Source organism: Excalfactoria chinensis, chromosome 10 (genome assembly GCF_039878825.1).
Source record: "Excalfactoria chinensis isolate bCotChi1 chromosome 10, bCotChi1.hap2, whole genome shotgun sequence".
Classification (NCBI taxonomy): Eukaryota; Metazoa; Chordata; class Aves; order Galliformes; family Phasianidae; genus Excalfactoria; species Excalfactoria chinensis.
This window is the reverse complement of record NC_092834.1, coordinates 6,811,802-6,833,708: the sequence shown is the minus strand read 5'-3', so window position 1 is coordinate 6,833,708 and position 21,907 is coordinate 6,811,802. Positions and strand designations below refer to the sequence as shown.

The window sequence follows — 21,907 nt, the reverse complement described above, 5'->3', positions numbered from 1 at the left end:
CTGAATGTGCCATTAATGTGTACACATACATTTGTTACTGCTTTCTTAGAAAATATTTGGGTTTTTTTTGGTCTTTTGTGATTACTTTTGAGATGGAGGGGGAGAAAAAACCCCAACATATACATCTTGTGTCAGAAGCTGAGGTTGGTATGTTGTGATGAAATATGTGTTTGTTTACTGCTCGGGCCGTGTAAGATTGATCATGTTCTTAACGTCTTTCTTTCCTTGCTGTTTCAAGCTCGAGGCAAGGAAGTGCATTATTTGGTTGATGTTTGCTGGTGGGATTTGATGCTGTTGAGCACAGTCCCTGGTGTGTGAATGTTTGTGAGGTGGCCACTCCTGGTGGCGGATTCTCATCCCCAGGGATGCAGAACTGGGTCTTGCAGGGACATCTACTCCCTTGAACTCTTACATCATGGTGCTGGCTTCTTTCTCCTGGGACTATCTAACTCTGGCATAAGAGAGCATGAATGCTGCCTGGGCTTACAGGCACCCAGTGCCAATTGGGTTCTGCTATGTGCCCATAGGGCCATGCCAGCACCTCAGAGTGTCTTCTTGGCTGCTGCTTCTTGGAGAGCTCAGCTTGCTGAGAGCCTGACATTTTCTGGACCCACTACATGTAGGTGCCAGGGGTAAAAGGATTAATGGAAATATCGCTCTGCTGTGAGTCTTGGACTGTTTTTAGTGGGTATAGTAGCTGATGAGAGCAAGGGATACCATCCCAATCCCCTCATGGCAGAGCTGGCATCAGCTGAATGTGTTGCAGGACAGTGTGGCTTTGCTGCTCCTTTGCTGTGCGTTTGGCTGATTGCAGGTGGTGCTGAGATGTAGACTGCACATGTCTAACAGCATAGACTTCACAGCCTGAGTAAGAGTGATCCTTGGACCTCATGGGGTGCTGTAAGCTGGATCTGAAAAGCAGCAGGCATTTTTCCCACGTAAAACTTGTATACAAATGACAGGGACTCAATTGCTTTTTTTTCCCCCTCCATCCCTCCCTATTCTAAATTGAATCCCAGCCTCCCTCTGAAGTGACTTTTTCCCGGTGTCCTTCATCAAGGCTTCCTCATCTTGGATGGACCAGATAGCTCTGCCTTCTCCCAGCAGCTTCTATTTCTGTCTGCTCCTTACTGCATGCGCTTGTCTTCAGACCCCAGCTGTGCAATCATAAGCAGATAGCTTAGCTCTAATTGCAGGAGCTCAGGTTTGTAGGGGCTTAAAATAATGGTTCTGAATGAGGTTTGGTGTGTTCATTTAAATTCCACCCCCTTCCCCGTTGTAGATCTTGGGCCATTGATTTCTTCTAAAAGTAGTACTGACTGTGTGTTGAAGTGGATGGACGCAAGCCTGATCTAAACTGAATGTCATCCAGAGCCTTTCTGGAAGCCTTTTCTATTTCTGTGCAGAGTTGTACTGGTGGGTTCCTACTCCCATTTCTGTGCAGCTTTTGCTGTCTCTTGGCTAACAGGGAAGTGGTTGTGGTGAGCACCGTGCATGGAATATGGGGAGCTGCAGACATAGGTTGTGGAAAAGCTTTGTTCTGACTGCTCAGATGGGGGTAAATTGGGGTAGCAGACTGAAAATGTTTAGCGATAACACAAAGCCTCAGTCGTTGGCTCAACGTACCCAAGAAGGCTTTAGGATGATATGGTGCCTAAATTTAAGATGGATAAACCATCTGAATACGTGTTTCCTATGTCACTGTGTGTAGAAAAGCTTATTGAGGGGGAAAAAGTCTTGCGTGTTCTTACCCTGTCTGTTCTTCTCTTAGTAATATTGGAATGCTCTGGCCAATTTAATTCAACTTGATAGGAAATTACAAGTCACGGGGATCTTTTTCAGGTAACTGTCATGAAAATAGGCAGAGAAACAGCACAGAGAGGTGGTTGTAGTGCCCTGTAGGAAGGAATGCAACGTGATCACAATCCTTATTTACGCACTGGGAAGTCACCAGGAAAACCCAGCACCGGGAATCAGTGCACAAGAGAGGACAAGACCTGATTGCTTCCAGGCAGTGTGTCCAGCCTGCTGCTCACAGCTGGGGTGGTGAAGTTATGCATGTGGGAGAGGAGAGTTCCTGCAGATTGTGCCTAGGGCTAGACAAATTGACTTTTGTGGTGTCTGAGTCTCCCTGTACTGGGAAACAGGTACTTAAGAGACTGTAATTCCCTCTAAATGTTTTCCTGAGCAGCTGCATACTGGGCCAGCCAGTCAGGAGGCACCGTGTTTGCAGAGGGTAATTGTGCGCACCTTATTTATTGTGGAGGAAAGAAAACAAATTAAGGCTGTGTAATTATAGAGACAGGCACGCTTTTAAATAAGGCTTAAGTAGTCAGATTTCTATTTAGAAAATTAATAATTGCCATTTCTGCCTGCGTTTAGAGGCTCTTCTTAAAGTGTCTTCTGGATCTTTATACATGCTCTAAATGGGTTTGTGGGCTGGCCAAGACACAGCTTCTGTCAGAGAACTCTCAGCACTGCCTGCCAGAGCAGGGATGGGATTGAGGATAAAGCTTTTTCCTCTATTTTTTTACCTGAGCATCTTAAGGATGTTCTTTGGGAAAAGCCAGGATGGGCTTCAAGAGTACTTTGTGCTGACTGCAACTGGTTTTGGAGTATCATATGGGCAGGCCGCTTTCTATTCTATAGGATTTTTATGTCTCTGATCCTACCAGTGTTTTTGCTATAAGATTGAGGCTTGAGGATAAACTGGGAGGTGCTGGCAGGAATGTGCATGGACCTCTTCTGACTGATAAAGCGTGAGCTGGCTGATGAATGGGTCTGTTCCCATAGGGAATTCAGTGTGGTTAACCTGGAGTGTCCTAGGACCTGTGCTGTTGGTTATGTAGCTCAGAGAGTGGAGTTGGGTTGGGTGTCCTGTTGGGCACCTGGCAGCTGTGGCATCACTGTTGATTGCAGGGGAGTTGGACTGTGTGGCCTTCAAAAATGTCCCTTCTCACTCCAGTGATGCATGGTGTCATGTGAACTGCTACCCTGGTGTTGGAAGCAGTCTGCAGCTTTGACATGGGAGTTCCCAGAGGCATGCAGTGGCTTTAGTCTTTGATAAGGAAGAAACTGGGGTGTATCCCCTGAAAACTGAGGTAGCCAAGCAGGGTAGAGTGGGTGAGTTTGTGTGCTCTTCAGTGCTGTTTTGGGACAGCATTTGAAGCCCTCCAGCAGCTGAGGCTCGCGTGATTACAAGGGCCGCAGGTAACAGATTTGCAAGGCTGGCAAGGTTTGCACTCTTTGCTCTGTGCATACGGGAGATTGATCAAGATCTTATAATAAAGAAGGAAAGGAACAAAATATCAGACTTTGAATTACTGCAAGTATAGCATCGGTCTCTCAGTCATGGCTTGAGGGTCGTTTTCCTGTCCTTTGTGTTTAATGATCTATTGCCTTGCTCTAAAAAAGCCACTTGTGTATCTAAGGCAGAGTTAAATGTTCCCTTTTGCTCTCCTCCTGTAAACAACTCCATGCCCAGTGAGTGCCTGCAGTCCCTTGCTTGATCCTTGATGTGCTATTACCCTTTCTCTCTCTTCCCGATGATTTCTCTACATTTTGTGCTTTCATCACTACGCTGCTCTCATATCCATCTTGGCAGCCTCCTCCTAATCCAAACTGTCATGTGTTAATTGCTTATGTTTTCCTTTCTGTACTCTTGAGCTAGTGCAGTCTGACAAGTCCTGTGCATAAGCTGGGGCACAGTAGATGAGAGCTCTTAGCTCGCTGAGAGTATGAAGTAATGTGCTTAACTAAACCTTCTCCTTGATAGTTTAATGCCTTTTATTTTGCATTTCCAAAGGACTAAATGAGAGTTGAATTTTTGCATGACTATAGGAAAAAAAAGAGGAAAATTAAATGGTCTTTCACTTCCATTAGGTGAATGTTCCTTCATCATTCCTAATCAGGCAGGCAGTTTGGGTACGATTTGATTCACCCTTTAGAGTAAAAGAAGTTCCCACCCCACCACCTTCTAACAGTGAGCCTCTGTGCTGTGATTTACTTAGGAGGCATTTTCCCCCGTGTCTCTCTAGTTGTTCTGTAAAATGATGGGCAGCTTATAGCTCAGTCACCAATACAAACAACAGCAATGTCTCCTCCTCCATAAACTTTCCCGCTCTGACTTTCTATCTGCTCTGTTCCCTGGATGCCAGCACAGAGCAGGTCCTTGCAGATATGCTAACTGACAGCAGTGGTTTGGTGGGATGTTTGTTCCTAGTCCTTACCACAGGTGACAGACAAGCGGCTAACTGCAGCTGTTTGTCCTCCTGAAGCAGCAAAGTTAGGTTCTGTGTTTTACCAGCCGTTGTGAGCTAGGATGAAGGAGATTTGGTTTCCTGCAGGACTGTGGTTTTCCTTTAGGCTGGGTCGAAATCATTTGACTTCTATGTGGAGGGCTGGGTGTAGGATTCCTGACTGCAGGCTGTTCCAGTCAGCTCAGGAGGTGTTTTGTGTTGTAATAGGAGGTGGAGCAGTGATTTTTATGAATTGCGTACTCCAATGGGACTTGAGACAGAAACTTTCTAACTCGAGCACTTTGCACCTTGGAGCAAGACCTGTTCTGCCTTGATCCCCCACCTGAAAACCTGGGACAACAATGCTTGTTTTCTCTCCTTTTATGTGATTTATTTGCAGTATAACTCCTGGTATGGTTTCTAGTGATATCTGGCATTGAATTGTGGGATGTGGTTGCAATGTAAGACGAGCTGTAATAATACTATCACAAGTATTTGTTGCCTGCTCAGATTCTTATGTCATGCCTATTGCTCTAGTACCTGGGCTCTCAGGATTTTAGCATGGCTTTCTCTCTCCTTCCTTCCTTTGAAATGCTGAGATGTTTCCAGCTGCACTGTGTGACTATAGGGACTTGTTTTGCTCTCTGAAGATTGCATTGTTTTTTGGAGTATTTTTTGGAAGAGACAACTGCTATTCTTTTAGAGAGCAACGGTTGCCTTTTGAGTTCTGTTTTTTCCCTTATCTTAAATAGCAAAAACTGCTTGGGGGTGCTTGTCCTCTGTAATATGTAGCCCTTGTGCAACAAGGACCTGATAGATGTCTTCTTGTGAGATGCCATTCCAAGACTGGCCAAACATCACATACAGTCCTGAAGGAGATGTGTTGTTAGTGAGGTTTAACTATATCTTACAGCCTCTCAGAAGAGAACACCAGCAGTGCATGATGAGCTGATTCCAGCAGTTAGGGGACTGACTATGACCAGATTTCGTTTCTAGGCTCTTGGGATCACTTCACCATGGAGATAATCCAGAAACATCCTATGGCTATTCCTTTTAGGTGTTCAACAAAACTTGTGGCACAGTTGTTGAGTTATAGTATAAGGTGTGTCTTATCTACCTTTGCCAGTGTAAGAGCTACTGCACAGGGAGCAGTAACTTCCCAGATAAGACCTGAGAGCGTGGAAGCCTCATGGAAAGCTGCTGGTTACACACAAATTATCTCACCTGAGACTTTTCTTTTTCTTGATACTGGTTTACTAACAGTACAATTCCAGGGATGATGTTCCCTTTTTTTGATGTACAGGCAGTAAGCACCAGGGCTGAAAAATAGAAACATTCAAATCATACATTAGTTGAGTAATAAGATACGTCAGGGCATGAATGATGAGATATTAATCCACGATAGCGTGTGACTAGGCAATAATTTAAATGTCATGAGTTAAGCAGTTGTGTGTTTTATTGGAATTATAAAATTTTATTAGAAAGATGTAGGGGAGGAGGGGAAAGTTTCTCACCAAACCTCTCCCTTCATTTGTATTAGGGATGAATTTTGAATTATCAAATGCAAGACACTGAGATGTTTATAAGGCTGCGAGTAGGAGTGTGAGGTCTTTCTTTCCCAGGTGCTGTGGGTGATGGGAGGGGACAGGTCCCATCATCGGGCTGGATCACGAGTGTGCCTGGTGTCCCCACCTCCCTGCTGCGCAGTGAATGGCGCACCGCCGTTCAGCACCACGGACAGTGCCCCCACCCGGCCCTCCTGCACGTGGTTCAGCTTCTCCTTCCCACCCTTCAGCCCAGGTCCAGCCTTTGTCCCCCTGACCAGGCTTATCAGTCTCCCAGCCTCCAGCTTTTCAGGCCTCCCTGCCTCCAACCCTCCTGTTCTCTCTGCCTACAGCTGTGCTTTCCAGCTTCCAAGCAGCTCCAGCCACCCTGACTGTAGTACAGGCATTTTCTGCCTGCAGCCAAGCCTCCCTGCTTGTGCTGAAGCCTCATATTATCCCTGCCTCTTGCTCACACCTGGCTGCAGGTGCATGCTGTGTCTAGCTATAAGGTTTGAGTTCACCTGAGGAATGACCTGTCTGGTTTCACTGCCAGCAGCGCTTTCAATCTTCCATCTTTCCCTCTGTATGAAGCAAGTCTTCTGAGATGTCTGTTTGACAGATGCAATATAAACTTTCTGAACTGCAGTGGCTCCTGGCACTGGCTTTGTTCTGCAGCAGGAATGGAGTCATCCTGCAGCACTACTACCCGGCAGCTGTCTGTGGTTTTCTCACTTGGGAAGTTTACTAGGAGAACTGACATCTGACCTCACTGTAACCACAGCTCATGGAGCTTGGTTAAATGTTTGTTGAATCCAGTTGTGCTTGTTGATAATTGTGAGTAATTTGCTATCTTGGAATAATGAAGGAATGCCTGCTGCAGTTTGAAGCACTCTGAGCTTTCATGGTGATTATGCTTTTCATTTGAATATAGTCCTCACAGTGACCAACGTTTGTAGATAAAGGGTAGAGGAAATAAACTTATCTTTCTTTTATGTGCAACATGTTTTCAGAACAGGAAATGTACAGCCCCTTTTTTCAGATGTTCCTGTGAATTTTTTTGACAGAACTAATTGCTAAGGACAAAACATGTTTCTGCTTTTAGCTTAGTTATGAGTGAGGATTGCAGTAAGCAGGATTTGCTGGACCCTGGATGCCTTTAGTAGCTGTAGGCAACTCACTGCTCAGAACAGTACTCCCCTGCGTGTGCTCAACTGCTGCAAACAGGAACATTTCTGCTCCAAACCCCGTGCTCAGGTGTGCCCCTAGGTGCTGCTGCCTCCCTGTTCCTCCTCCCCATGGGTCCCTGGGGAGAGCTGTGAGCCAGTTCTCTGCTTGATGTTGTCTGTCTCCCAGGTTGAGTGTTTATCTTGCCATTTGATGAGGCATTGCTGGAGCATATCAGCATCACCTCCTGCTGAGGCCAGGAGCCTCTGTGATGCACAGGAGGTGGCAGCTGCCAGCTCTACTGGCTGACAGTGTGGTCCCACTGGAGTTGCATGATCCCAGCTCTGCTTTCTCTTCCCCACATGTGCCCCACAGATCTGGTCCCTCGGGGTGGGTGTCATAGAATCATAAAATAGCTTGGGTTGGAAGGAACCTTAAAGGTCATCTGTGTGTCCAGCTGCTTGATCCTAAGCTCTGCTGCGCTCAGCAGGGATGCAGGCTGGGTGCTGTGGGCTAATGGCAGACTTTCTTTTCATTAGCTGGTGTAAACACAGCTCTTTGGCAGCAGCCTCCTTTTCTGAGCCTGGGAAGACTGTATTTCCTTTTATCTATAATTTAGTGAAGTGTCAAGCCACAGAAGTTGCAACAGTAATAAGCTGCAGAGGAAACTTATTTATTTGCTGAAAAGGTGGGTTTCATTCCAAGGCTGTGGCTTTTTTTCCACACTTGTACAAGGGATGATGGCTGCTCTCATAGTCGCCCTTGCAGTGTATTCATGCAGTCCTTCTTGGGGAAGCTCACAGGCTTTCCAGCCCTTTTCCCATAAGTTTCCATGTGGAACTGGGGGTGAGCTGTGGAAAATGTCATAGGGAAAATGGATCTGGAGAGAAGAAGGAGGGTTGATTGGGGCTGGGAGGAAGCGTGTGTGCAAGTTCTATGGAAAGCAAGTGTAAAGGGAGAATGGGTTTGCTAGAAAATACTTGGGAATGGTGCTTCTATAATAACCAGAACCTTCCTCTCCTCCTTCGACATGGCTTTGGAGGCAATATTAGAGTCTTCCTAATTATTTTTCTTGGACGAGTTTTGCGATCCTGATGATATTAATTATTCTTAAAGGTCAACAGCACTCACTTGAATCCCCTTCTGTTCTATCATGTAATCAGTTAATTAATTGGAAACCATTTAGCAGTGTCTGCTGAGAGCTTAGCCTGCCTAATGCCCTGTTGTTTTGCTGTTGCTGGGAGATATAGGGGTATGTGTGCATATATATATATATATATATACATGCATACATCTTTGTACCCTTCCTTTCTTCAGAGCCTCTGCTTGCAGATTCCTCATCACTGTCCCAGACTCTCTCTGCCTTTGGCAGCTCCCCAAGGCAGACAAATCAGTGCTCAGGCATAGCTGTTACTGTTCCCTTTACTAACCCCTGCAAGAGCAGTGTGTGAGATTATTCAGGGCTCATTGATTTCTGGGCACTCAATTAAGTGCATGTGTGGGAGAACTATTTTTAATACAAATTTGATGCAGGAGCCCTGCAACAGCTGAGAGTACAGCCCTTCCTGGGGAGGGGATGACAAGACCCCATCCCAGGGCTGTATGCTCAATGTGATGAAACTGGGGCTCTCGTGTGCACCTTGCCTGGATCCCACATCCATGGGGTGCCCTTCTGCCTGGAGCGGTGCACCCATCTGTAATGTTTCAGCATACCCGTGAGAGATGTAGTGGGAAACACATGGGATTCTGTGGGGGTGGGTGTCTGCAGTCTGGTGTCCCTGTGCGTATGGAGATGCTAGGAAATGTCCCTTAAGGTACTTCCCATCCTGTGCTGTGTCTCGGTACAGCAGGGGTGATTTTTGTTACGCAGCTGTCTGGTTTGCTTGGGCCTGCTGGAAACCTGCGAGTGGGAGGCATTCCCCAGCTGTTTTTTGTTCCTATCTGGAAGAAACATGCAATTTGAAGCAAACAGGCAGGATAAAGCCAGCCCCTTGCTGGAGCTGTCAGCTGGCAACTCTTGTTTTCAATCAGTGCAACTCTCCAATATCATTGCTGGGTATTGAAACAAGAGGAAAGCCCAGTGTATGGTTATTCTAGATGTAATGGACCTAAAATGACTCTAGGTTTGGGGAGAAGAGAAAGGATTGATGCAAAGCATCTCTGAGGATATCTCAGCTGTAAGAGGACAGCCATAGGGGAAGGGCTCTTGCCTGTTGCAGATTAATTTTCTTTTCCTTGAGTGGGAGATTGGCATGCTTTGTGGATGCTGCTGGACTCTGCCCTGCGGGGAAGCTGGCAGGCAAAGGGAAAGCAACTGCAGGGCTGACCTCGCTTTTAACCTTTCCTCGAGTCCTTTGGGAGCCCAGATGTCTTTGGAGAAGAGCAGTGTAAACAGCATGAGACAACGGGAGGGCCAGATCCCCGCCTTTGATCCATCTTGAAGCATAGGGGATGATATTACCCACATCTGCTGCCCACTTCCCATCTGTACCATGAGCCAAACCGAAACTGTGAGCAACAGTGAGCTCTGAGGGACGATATGTCTCCGAAAAAAGCTTAGTGCAGCTGGGAGGTGCCTCGGATGAGATGAGCTGGAGGGTGTGAAGGCATCGCGGAGATGGCCTTTGAGGGCTGGGCTGCAGGCTGTTGGCAGAGGTGGTGGGAGGAGAGGTGCAAAGCAGATGTGCTGAGAGCTGCCGGAGCTGTGGTGCCTTCCGCCCCTGCCCTACTATGCTCTGAAGCTTCTGCGTTACTATGCTGTTATTTAAAGAACAGTGTGGAGGAGTCAACCCTCTCCACCTCCTTCCATCCTGTTTCAATGGCATTTGAGATTTACAAATTATGGTATTAAAACTTGGAGGTATGAAGGGATGCTGGGCCGCTCCCCTCTGATGTCACATCTTTTGGGCATAGCTCCCACTGTTGATATGCTCTCCTTCAATGCAGGAGGCCTCGAGTTTGAGAGATTATTACAAGTTTTTGGCTATGAGAACAAGAAATAATTTGGGGGGAATGATGTGATGATGGGATGTGATATGCGAGTTCAGATGCCTTGTAGAGCATAGTACAATATTGTGGATACATTTGGGAACAAAGAGAGAGTTATGGTGTCCAAACTTACAAAGGGAGTTTGAACCTTGATGGCTGTTTTATTCTGCTCTGTCTGGGATCAGCAAAGACCTGGACACTACTGACTTACCTAACTGTATTTTCCATCTGTGAGGCTTATGTGTGCTGGGCACTCTCTGAAGCTTTGCAGGCTCTGGTTCATGTGTGTCCTGCTGAGGCTTTGTGCTGAGCTATGGGGGATTTCAACTGAGCCCAACACTTGCAGTGACTGCTTTGTGGTGAGGTCAGTATTTATTTCCACAGTTCCTGGGACTAGCTGGGGATAAATCTATCACATTAAGGAAAGACATTGAGTTTTGGAGAGGCTTGATGGTGTGCCTCATCTCTGATTTGTGCCTGGCCATTGCTTGAGTTCCTCCAACCCTGGCTGCTCTGTTTCCATGAGCAGGACTTCCAGAGTGGCACCATGTTATTAAAGTGTGTGGAAAACTTCCCCCATGCGGCATTGAATGCCTCATCGTGTAAATGAGAGTGAGTGGAGGAGGGATAGGCAAGCAGAGTCCCTCCCCAGCAGAGCTTCTGACATCATATTGGACTGAACCACATAATATAGCTTACAGTTTAATTACAGGGGACTCTAGCTTGTTGCTGTCATTAATGAGGCATCCAGCTTAATTTAGCTGAATAAAAATGGCTTTAATAGTGGGAGCTCTTTTGGTAGCAGGGTAATCGAGGGAAGAGAAGAACACGCTGTTTCCTCCTCTTTCATGAAAGACCCCTTGCTATGGGCTGCCTGGATCTGAGCTCTTTTCCTGATCAGGGAGGTGAGACACAGGTTGCACAGAGAGGTGGTGGGTGCCCCATCCCTACAGACACTGCAGGTCAGGCTGGACAGGGCTCTGAGCTGTAGGTGTCCCTGCTCAGTGTGGGGCAGTTGGACCAGATGGCCTTGAAGGATCCCTTCCAACTCAAACAATTCTGTGTCTCTAAACAGCAGTGAGGGTCCTGTGCAGAAGTGATGCTTTCCTAGTCCCTATGTGTTCCTCATGTACAGGGACCAAAAGGAGTGGTTTGCTTTTCTCTCCCCTTATTCCTCAGCCAGATTGTCACAGCTATGTCCTGAGACAGGCTTCTGTTTGCCAGTGTGAAATACACAAAGAAGGTGTTTTGCTTCTCTCCCAGGTATCTCCTCGACATGTGATGTGCCGTATTTTATTACTGGTGGAGCTGATGCGCAGGCTATTATAAAGGTTGTCTGGCACGCTCTGCTACAGGATTGTTTCCACTTTCCTATAACTCTGCCAAATTTTAATTGCTCAGGCTGAAGTTTTCTGTGTTGGGTGTCTGTTCCTGGCTCAATCCATTTTATTTTCCTGATGATTTCTGTCTGGTTTCAAACAAAACCTGCTATGGATGGCTGAGGCAGTGGGTAGATGGAAAATGGGCTGTTGGGCTTAAGCCAGAAACCAATTGGTGTGATGCTTCCATCCCAGGGTACCCACACCCTCCTTTTGTGGAGGGAGGAAATCTGCTCGTCAAAGAGCAGGTTGTGTAGAAAAGGCTTATTTTTGCTTTCTCCATACGAGTGTGCCAATATTCAAATGAATTTAATAAGATCTCCTACTATTGCTAGGTGACTTCTGTGTTGCTCCCAGTTAAATGATCTGTGGGTGTTTCAGGAGTTATATGAGCTTTCCGGTCTTGTAGCACCCAGTTTTTTCTCCAGCACTTTAAGGAGGCAGAACAAATCTTGATCCAGTTGGAGGGAGTTTTGCAGAGGATATCTGGGAGCAGATGGAGGAGATGAGCAGCTCTTGTTGGAGGACACTGAGAATGCAAGGATGCAAGAACTCGGAGGATAGGATGTATATCCACATAGGATATGGATAAAGAGATCATAGAATCATTAAGGTTGGAAAGACTACTAAGATCATCTAGTCCAACCATCAACCTATGAGGAGTGTTTGGGAGTGGTATGAAGAGTGATATGTGGAAGGTGAGGTTCCAGTGACAGAAGCAATGAGGAATCTGGAAGTGAAAAAGAACTTTTGGCCTGGGAAACTCACCGTGTATGGTGACAGAACAGAGGAAACTTTACAAGCCCTGAATTGGTTATAAAGTGCCATTGCTCCATTCACCCGTGGAGCCATAATTTAATCTCCTCATGTGCATGTACTGTGATACTATCTCTAATTACATAATCACATGCTATTTTCCCTAGGAAGCCTGCCCCATCCAGCACAGGGGATGGATCTCTTCTGGGGAGAGAGATAGGAGTTGTGCAGAGAGATTTTCCTGTAGCAGCTCTGCCACAGCAGTTGGCAGATGGGCTCAATGCGTGCATAAAAGAGTAGGATTGGATTTCAGGTGTTTGGCTTTGTGACCTAAATGATATGTTTTTCTGTTCCATTTGTGGATGCAGCCCTGTTGCGTCTCCATGCTGATATCAAGACCTTGTACAAGGACCTTACTGACACGGTAGATGTCTGACATGACTGGGGCAAGGTCAGATGTGTGCAAGCGAGGGCTCATCTTCCCCAGTGCTCAGTGTGGGTTGTGGCTTTCTGGGGTGGGATGTGGGTGGTAAGAGTTGGTTTTCAAGGACCAAGGGAGAAAAGCTGAGCACATCTGCATGGCAAAGATTCTTGCGTTAGTGAGGATGTTTCCTTCCTCCATCTCCCTGTGCCCTAAATTGTAATAACATGATCATGCTATTTTTGATTCCCTTATTTGCGTGGAAAGCCTGTTGTTTTTTCTCTTTCAGAATCCAATTTTCTCTTGACATTTCTGCCTAATGTAGCAAAACATGACCTTTGAGAAAGGACATTCTAGCAAGACTCACTTCCCTCCTCTGCATCTCTGCCTCTCTCCCACATTTTGCTGTCTCTCATGCATCCCCTGTTATGCTTCTCTCTGTGTAGGGGGAGGGATTGTACTGTCTCACTTCTCTCTAGCAGTGATCTGCTCCTTCCCCTCCTACTTTTCATCTGTCTTTGCAAACTTCCCAGGTGCCGAGTGCTCTGGGGTGGATAAAGAAGAGAGTTTGGCAATTATTTTCTTTAACTTTTCCCCTGCTTAACATCGTCTGCTGTTTTTGCCACCTCCCTAAACTTTGTTGGAGGCTGGAAGCAGTTTGTTTGCACCCTTAAGAATTGGGGGGGAAATCTTAGTCATGCAAAATGAGGTGCCTGTGGTTTACACAGCGTGGCAGTCTGAGGGGCACAACCAGGGTTTAATGATGCAGCACTGAGCTGTTGGGATGTTTAGGACTGCATGCCTGCCACACTCACGGAGAGCCATTGGAATGCTGGTTTGGTGTCAGAGCTGCAGTGATCTCCCCATTCCTAACCATAGAATTTTGGAGCAGGTCTTTGTGGGGGGGGAGCCCAGTAGTGTGTGGGATGGATCCAGAGCTCCCAACAGGATGGGAGCTGATGGCAGTGGAAACACACTCAGTAACAGATATAAGGAGTCATCTCCTGTGTTTCCCAGAGCTCTGGATGCTAGCACAGATACAGGCAGATCTGGGATTCTGCCAACACCCCTCTGCTCACCCCAGGCATTCCCAGGAATGCTACAGACAGCATTTTCCTTATCATATTGAGCTGCTGGAAATCTGAGGCTCTTCTCCTTGTGTGGCTGCCTCCCCCCTGCCTCGCCTGCCTCCAGAACATCGTTTTCTCTTGTAGTAATTCTTAGTTTGATTTTGCACTCTTTTATCCCCCCTTGGCTTCCAGCTGGAGAGGCGATATCTGCTGTGTTGCAAGGCTCTCCCAGGTAGATGAGATTTATGTTTCTGCAAGTTTGGGCAGATGGAGAGAGGGACAGGGAGCTGTTAGCTGCCGTGGCAGCGATACCCCTGGGTGCAAGCAGCAAACAGCCATAACGGGATACTTCTAATGCATGGCTACTAGGTACCATATGATAATACCTTGGGTAATCATTGTTCTGTTGTTACAGCTCGGGTGTTAATACTTTTAACGTGACAGTTTTACTTAATTTTTGTTCAGCGTACAAAATTAGACTTGTTCTTTCTGCTTATGGTTGGTTGAGCTCCAGATTCACAGGCAAGAATCAGGCAAATCTTACTGTTTGAATTATTACTATTATTTCTTTTAGCGTTGCAGCAGGATATAAACCACTTTCCCCTGTGGGAGGGTAGAGTAAAATCTCATAGAATGGCCTGGGTTGAAAAGGACCACAATGATCATCCAGTTTCAACCCTCCTGCTATGTGCAGGGTTGTCAACCACCAGACCAGGCTGCCCAGAGCCACATCCAGCCTGGGATGGGGCATCCCCCAGGGATGGGGCATCCACAGGCTCCTTGAGCAACCCGTTCCAGTGAGTTGCCACCTTCTGAGTGAGAAATAAAACGAGGGATTTCCTTTCAGGTTCATGTTCATTAAAATCTCTCATGAGGACCCAATTTTAGCTTTCCTAAACTGCTTGACAGCACCGTAGCGGATGATGGGCCCTGTGGTGGCAGTAGGGCTGCATGCAGGAAGAATTATTTACCGTGACTCCTTTTTTTTTCTTGTTAATTTTCAGAGACCTCTCTGATAACCGGCTCACCACCCTGTCATGGCAACTCTTCCAGACGCTGCGGCTCTTTGACCTGTAAGTTCCATCTTGGAGGTTCTTCCTGGAAGCAAAGGGGAGGCTGAGAGGGCTACTCTTTAAATAGAGCTATTTTGAAACCTGGAAATAATTACCTAAAACTCTGTTGGGCAGCACCTTCCCTGGGAGGGTTTCCTGGCTATGGGAGCACCAGAGCAGAACTGCTTCTCTTTTAGCATTGCAGCGGCTGGCTAATTAATGTCAGGATGATGAACAAGTCATTCTTGGGGTAGTAAATGGTTGACTAATGCTGGGAACACACAAGACATACTCACTAGACTTGGAGTGGATCTTCTCAAAGACTTGGTCCTCACGGTTGACCTTACCCTCCAACTGATGGTTTTTTTTAGCTCCTGGCCAGGCTTTAGAAAAAGACTTGATTTTTGGGTGAACGACTCCCTTAATCTCTAGCAATTGAGGTACCTGCCAGCTCCCGTGTGCGTGATGAGATAGTGTCCCTCCTGGGGCACCAGTGGCCTTCAGCCTGTTGAATTATTGATGGAGTGTTCAGTGCTGTGCTTGAAGAATAAATGGACATGAAATCATTGGAGTGTTGCCCTGATGACCTGTTTTGTTGGATTTTAGAAATAGTTGTTTGGTAGGTATAAAAATATATATATATGTAGGATTTCTCCCAGAGGATCCTGGGAAGCTCCATTCATCCTCACCGATGATCAATAGAGCTGTAAGCTGGAAGTGACTTATGAAAGAATAAAGACAGTCTTTCAAGTGGGAGTAAGTGTGTTATCACCGGTGTTGCTGCAGTGTATTTTATTTCTGTCAAATTGCTAAATGAAAAATACTAATAGTGATATTAGAAATAGAGGAACGCCCTTCTGATGGGGAATCGGGCTTGCAAACATAAAATGCTGAACTTGGAGTTTGTCCCCCTTGCTGATTGCTCTAAATATTTTTTTTTTAAAGCCTGGCTCAGGTTTCAAGTTTAATAGCATGAGTCATTTGTATTCTTAGACCTTTACTTATTATCGTTGCACTGTTGGGCAAAATTCAGATTGATGGTTGCTGCCTCCGAAAGATCCAAGTGTGGAGGTGCAAAAGGGGCTGCAGTCCTGGGCGAGAGGCATCAGCAGAGCCTGGGATCACAGCGATCCTGCAGATGAATGGCGATGCGTCCAACGTGGCTCATTTCTGTTGTTTTATTTCACTTGTTCATATATATATTTCTTTGGGTGTGCCCCAGGTGTGCTAAAACAAATTGGGCTCAAAAGACCAGTGCCAGACAAAGAAGGAATTGAGATGCTGCTATTTGGGCACTGAAGGGTGCGTATCACACCAGATGCTGAATAGATCCGTAGTGAACAGCGGATGCTGGCAAGGAAACTGGTATGCTGGAGGTGGCTGCGGTTTGTGTCAGCAGAGTCACTCGGGGCCAGGACTCTGCAGCCTGGCAGAGGGAAATGAAGTGAATGGTTTGGCTCCTGTTGGAAATGTGCTTAGAGCTGCGCTCAGAGATAACGAGCCCTGATTGATGAAGGAAGTAATGTGGGTAGGCACATGGGAAATCACTGGGCTGGGTAATAGGAAGGAGATGGGAGATGGGACAGCCATTCTGTCCTGAATTGTGTTGTCAGCGTTTTCATTGGAGATTCTTGGCAGTGCCCAACTTGGCCGGTCATCTCTGCCACTGTGCTCTGAAAGGCTTCTTGGCATCACCCTGGTGGCGTGGGCTCAAGTGATCAGTGAGAACCCTGTCTGGGAGCTAGAATGAGAGGCTGGTCAAGTTTATTTTCTTCTGGAGAAGTGCTTTGTCACTGGTATTTCTTGTCATGTGTCCCCTCTGGGTTCCTCATCACTATGGAACCGCTTCCACATCAGCACAGGTAGGTTGTACCAGATTAACATGATGCTACTGCTCCCTAAAGCATAAAAGAAGAGGAATGTTTCAGCTGATACCCACTGGGAAGCCAGTGTTGATATGCTTGTAGCGTCCTTCCCATGGCCAGGAAACTGCTGAACTTTGGATGTGTTTGAGAGAAAAGATCATGTGGGAATGTAGCCTAAGCTATGGGCTCTGAATAATCATTCAAATAAAGAAGCTGGAAACTAAGGTAAAGAAATATTTCTCTCATGGAATGATCATGGTCCTGAGCACCTTTGAAAGAAAAGTAAGCCTCTGGGCTGCAGAGAAATTAGGAAAGGATGCGCAAAAGTGGAATTTTTATTTGTAATTTTTTTTAGAAATGCAGAGGATGGGTGAGTAGAAGACAGTTTTTTGGCGAGCTGTGCACCAAGTAGGCACCCAGGATTTGGAAGGGAGATGGAATATGTGGCCCACATAAAGAGAGTGTGAAGCACTGGTGAAAACTAGAAAGGGTGAAGGATTTCCATGGAGCCAAAACCCTTCTGGAGAGGAATGAGGTGGCATTGAGCTGGGGCCTGTGTGGAAGCAGAAGCCCAAGGCTGGAGTGGATGGGAGGATTGTCTCTGTCGAAGTGTTGGGATGGGAGGAATTGCAACTATGCATGATGGAGATCTCCAGATGGGAACATACAACCTGACAGAGCCATGGTGAATGCTGAGGAGTTGAGCAGAATGCTAATGTGAAGATCATGCCATGCTATGAGAGCAGGCAGGTGAATGGGAACGTGGGGCTTGAAAGAGCTGCCAGCCTGTATTCAGGGTGTCTCAAGCTAGGAATATTAGCAGAAGCATTGAACAGAATGGAGCTTTTCCACTGATGACTCACTGAAGAAAGGATGGCAAAAATGAGGCATGCTTCCAAAGAAAATTATCTCTTTCTCCTGGCCAGAACAAGACTTGGAATGGTTTCCAGTAACTCCAGCCCTAATTCCCACGGCAGAGGCTGACCTTGACCACCAGGGCTGGAGCTAATGTGTGCACAGCTCTCCAAAGCCTGAAGCAAGCTGAGCGTGCACAAGGAAGCGTCTGACACTTGCAACAGCTCATAAACATTGGACTTAGAGCCTTTCTTATCCAGAAGTTACAGCTGGTTTCCTCTGTCATGTCCTTGGCTTCCTTTGTCACGTCCTCAGAGAGCTTAGGGTTGACATTTCAAGAAATTCCTTCCCGGAAAGGTCTAAAACTCTGGATCCAATTACCTCCTTGGTTGGATAAAATGCTGTAGTCCTGAACATCTTGCTTCTCTGCCTGGACTATCAGCATTTCTAATACAGGCAGTCCCTGCCAGTTCAGTCTGCAGTACGTTTCTACAATGCTACAGCAAGAGGCTTTGGGAATGGTGCATGGCAACATCTCTGGTGTGATGAGTCTAGCTTAATATATATGGCTCCAACTTAAGAACTTAACTGCCACCAACAGTTGCACTAATACAGCTGTTGATGTACAGGTGATGGTACTTGCCTGCTCCATGCAGTAGCTAATTTGGATGCTGGACACCACGTGTTGCTCCCTATCAGAGTTTCTTCCCTTTGTTTCCCACACCTTTCTGGAATGGGGTGAGAACAACACCAGTGACCCCCAAAAGAAGCACTGGTGATGGGAAACTAATAGAAATGGAAAATGAAAACAGGACTCATTCTTCGCCTACTGGGTACGTTTTTGTTCTCGAGCTTAGGGAAATGGGCTGTGTCCTGAGGTATGAGAGTGTTTTAATTGTAAGCATGACCAAAGCTCAACAGCAGCTTTATATGAATGGAAAAAGACAGCAGAAGTGTGGCAACAATCTGAGCTGCTGCCCTTTGAGAGGCCGTGTAGCTGCAGACAGCTTTGTTTTAGCCGATGAGACCTGGGACAGGGTGTGTGCCTTAGTTAGCTGTGTTGCTCAAAAAAATCACTCTGCATTGGGTGTGAAGTCCTTCTACTTTTAGCACTGGTGCTGGGCATGATTGTCCCCATTTCCTTCTGTCCCAAACTTGAGCACGGCAGTGGTGCCCTCCATGCCTAGATCTTGCCCTGATTCTTTGTCTGATGACTGATGGATGATGATGGCACGTGTTATGGGTTTTGTCCCTTTATGGCTAGTTCCTCTGGTGCAGAAAGCAGCTCTGCTCCTGCATGGAGACCAGTGTGCCTGCAGCCGTGATGCTTGCTGCTTCTCGCAGGCATTTTCTGTGTTAACGAGACCATCAGGAAAATGTGGGGGTGTGCAAAGCTCCTGAGCGCCTGTAACCAAGAGATGCTTTGGCAGCATTTCCAGGCTAAGGCTACGTGAGAGAAATACCCTTATCCTCTCAGTAATGGGCTGTGCTGAATGCACATGGAAAGGAGGCCCTTGCTTAGGAAGTCTGAGATGCTGATACACCCAGTAAGCACATAGAATCACTGAATATCCCTTGTTGGAAGGAACCCATAAGGATCATTGAGTCCAATTCCTTGTTCCCCACAAGATCACTCAAAAATCAGACCATGCAGTAGAGGAAGTCTCTGCTGTAAGGTGTGGTGTAGCTGCCATGTAACTCCAGCACAGGGGGCTGTGTTGTGACTAGCCAGTGGGGTTTTGCTCCTTGAGGTGCTTTTAGTGCCTAGTGATTCATGCTAGCCACAAAGCTAGGACAGTAATGAGATCTGAGACAAGGGATGGGGGTCTGGATTTTTGGGCAGGTGTAGAGCAAAACAGGCATTGAAATCTCTGCAAACCTCAGTGGAGAGCTTGCCATTATAGCATGGAAGGCTCCAAGCAAAGAGAAGATGCATCTCCCATGTGCCAGGTGTGCTTTTATAGTCGTGTAAGAGGAAAATTGATGCACACATCCAGAAACCCACAGTGCATTCGCATCACAGTGCCATGCCAGCTGCCAGTGGCACTCGGTGTGTCTGGCCAGTGATAGGAGTTAATTTGTGCAAAAGCCCCTGTGGGGGTCTCGATTAGAGTGAGTTACATCATTGATGTTGGGGCAAGTCGTGGGTAAATTCTGCCCTGACACCCGCTGCTTCTGTTTTATTCATGACCCATCATGAATTAGCAATAGGCTGGGAAGGCTGCCTTCTATTACTTAAGAGCTGCCCGTAAGTGCTGTGACAGCGGCTCTGCCCAGCAGCTTTGTTTCATGAGAAAATTTGCAATAGAGCAGAATTTCCCTTCCTTGCACTGCCTCTGAGCTCACACTGCTCCTAAGGTGCAGCTCTAGTATTGTGTCCTGCACCCAGACCTGCTGGTGGCACTGATGTTGGGTCTCCAGGAGAACTTGGGTTCTGGATCTATGGCCACAGTGAAGAGACTGTGATGTCTATGCAGAGAATGCCTTATCATTGAATCCCACCAAATCACTGAGCTAATCTGTTCTGGCCTGTTAAATTCAATGTTTTGGCCTTCAGGTCTCTTGTCAGAGCCTTGTAGCTGTCTTAACAAAGGTTTGGGTGCTTGTGAAAGGGGAGGAACACAATAATGCAAAGCCTCTGAGCGGAGCTTAACTCTATGTTTGCTCTGCTAAAAGAGAAGTCAGACGTCAGTCAGTTTGTATCTCCCCATAGAACAAGATGCCATCATTAGGGTTTAGGTTTAACTACCCCTAGTAAGAGCTGCCTTCTCCTTTTGCATTCACAGTGCTGCTATGGACAAATGGCAGCTGCATGACTGGAACTTGTTTCCAAATCCTGTTAGTCAGTGGAATTAATTTTGTAGAAGGAAGCATGAATTTTGCAGTGATGCGTGGAAAGGAGCAGAGAAACAACTTCCTTCTGTCTGAGATGGGGATGTGGATGCTGCAAAGAAGCAGCAGATTGACCTTTGGAGATGCCCTTCTGCTTTTGGGTGACCGAGCTCACCTTTTGCTGTACTGACTGCTCTGCTCCCTGCTTTTTTTCTCCTGCTTCACTATTTCACAAGGGCTGGTTTTGTCTGTTCAAACTCTGTTTTGCTCAAGTTATCGGTCCAGCACATGTTAGTAGTAACTCTGTGCTGAGCTCTGGGGTCTCCTCCCTGCTGAGATCTGTCCTCCTTCTGTGGATAGCTGTAGGGCTTTAAAAATGTAAATGAAATGGTTAATAGGTTGGAAAATCAATAATAATAAACATCCATTGTATATAAAATGTGTAACAGTGTCTTAAATGAAGTACATTAAAGGAAGTGCTTCTTTCCATTTCTCCTGGCCAGGTCAGCGGGGTCTCAGCACGGTGCTGTTTGATTTGATTAAAATGCATGATATCCTGCACATTAGCTCATGTCCTGGAGCACCAGGAAGCTGTGTTTGTACAAGGTACTCAGCAGAATCACTGCTAGCTTCACTGAGCACTGCTGGAATTGGAGGTGTGCTTTCACCAGCAGGCTCTTAGACTCCCCTAGGTGTGGGATGCTAGGAGTGAGTTGGTGTGTTAGGGTAGCGTGAAGCTGCTTGCTGCCTTTCTAAGGGGTAAATGTTTGAGCTGTTAGGATGGCAACACTGTGGGACTGAACTGTAGATGTTCCCCATCCTGGGAAGTGATCCAGGCCAGGTTGGATGGGACCCTGGGCAGCCTGAGCCAGTCTGGGCCAACCAGCCCATGTTGGGGAGGTGAAACTGGGCAGGTTTGAGATCTCTTCCAACCTAAGCGTTCCTATGGTGCGGCCCTTATGGTGAAAGTTGTTCTGTGTGTGTGTGCTGACCTGGAAGATGCAAAACCTTATTCACACACACGCCTTCACAAACACATGGATGTGCAAAATCCTCCTCTCTGGAGTAGGAAAAGATGTGAGCCGTGTGTTCAAGATGATCCTGCAGATGAGTTTCTCCCCAGTTATCTTTCCCCAACCCCACTGTCGTTTCTTTCTCTCTGCCCATAGGAGATTAGAGAGGAACCCTTTTAACTGCAGCTGTGACATCCGCTGGATCCAGCTCTGGCAGGAGAAGGGTGAGGCCAACCTGCAGTCCCAGAAGCTGTACTGCATGAACTTGGACACAGCCGTCATCCTTTTGCGGGACATGAACATCACCCAGTGCGGTAAGGTGCAGCCCATTCAGGGGTCCTGGCAGGGTGCTGGCAGGATGCCTGTCTTTCCCTCTGGCACATCTAGTCAGCCCGTTTGGTAGGGAACCTAGTGCTACAACCTCGCCATGTGGTCAAAGATAATGTGATTGAACATAAATGGGGTGTCTTGTGTTTGGGTAAATGTAGGGCTGCTGTTTTGATGTGCCCAAAGGCATGTTGTGAGATTTGGGAGGCTTTCTTTGCTGTAGTACTATTGCTTGAATCATAAATCACGCAATCATTAAGGTTGGAAAAGACCCTTAAGATCACTTAATCAGTCAGCCCATGCCCAACATGCCCACTGACCACATCCCTCAGTGCTGCATCTCTTGAACGCCCCCAGGTATGGTGACTCCCAATGGGCAGCCTGTGCCAATACATTACTCTTT

The 21,907-nt window shown here is 46.8% G+C and overlaps 1 protein-coding gene across 6 annotated transcripts in view; it reads left to right on the top strand.

Moving 5' to 3' along the window:
• The window catches only part of NTRK3 (neurotrophic receptor tyrosine kinase 3), a 179,744-nt gene that overhangs the window by 26,148 nt on the left and 131,689 nt on the right, over window positions 1–21,907 (top strand). For all 6 annotated transcript variants that reach the window (XR_011904865.1, XM_072345689.1, XM_072345690.1 and 3 more), the window contains exons 4-5: window positions 14,565–14,633; window positions 21,334–21,491. Coding sequence is in view for 5 of the 6 variants with exons in the window: in XM_072345689.1 (XP_072201790.1) it covers window positions 14,565–14,633; window positions 21,334–21,491 (227 nt within the window). In the remaining variant the exon portion in view is untranslated. The remainder of the gene's footprint in view (window positions 1–14,564; window positions 14,634–21,333; window positions 21,492–21,907) is intronic.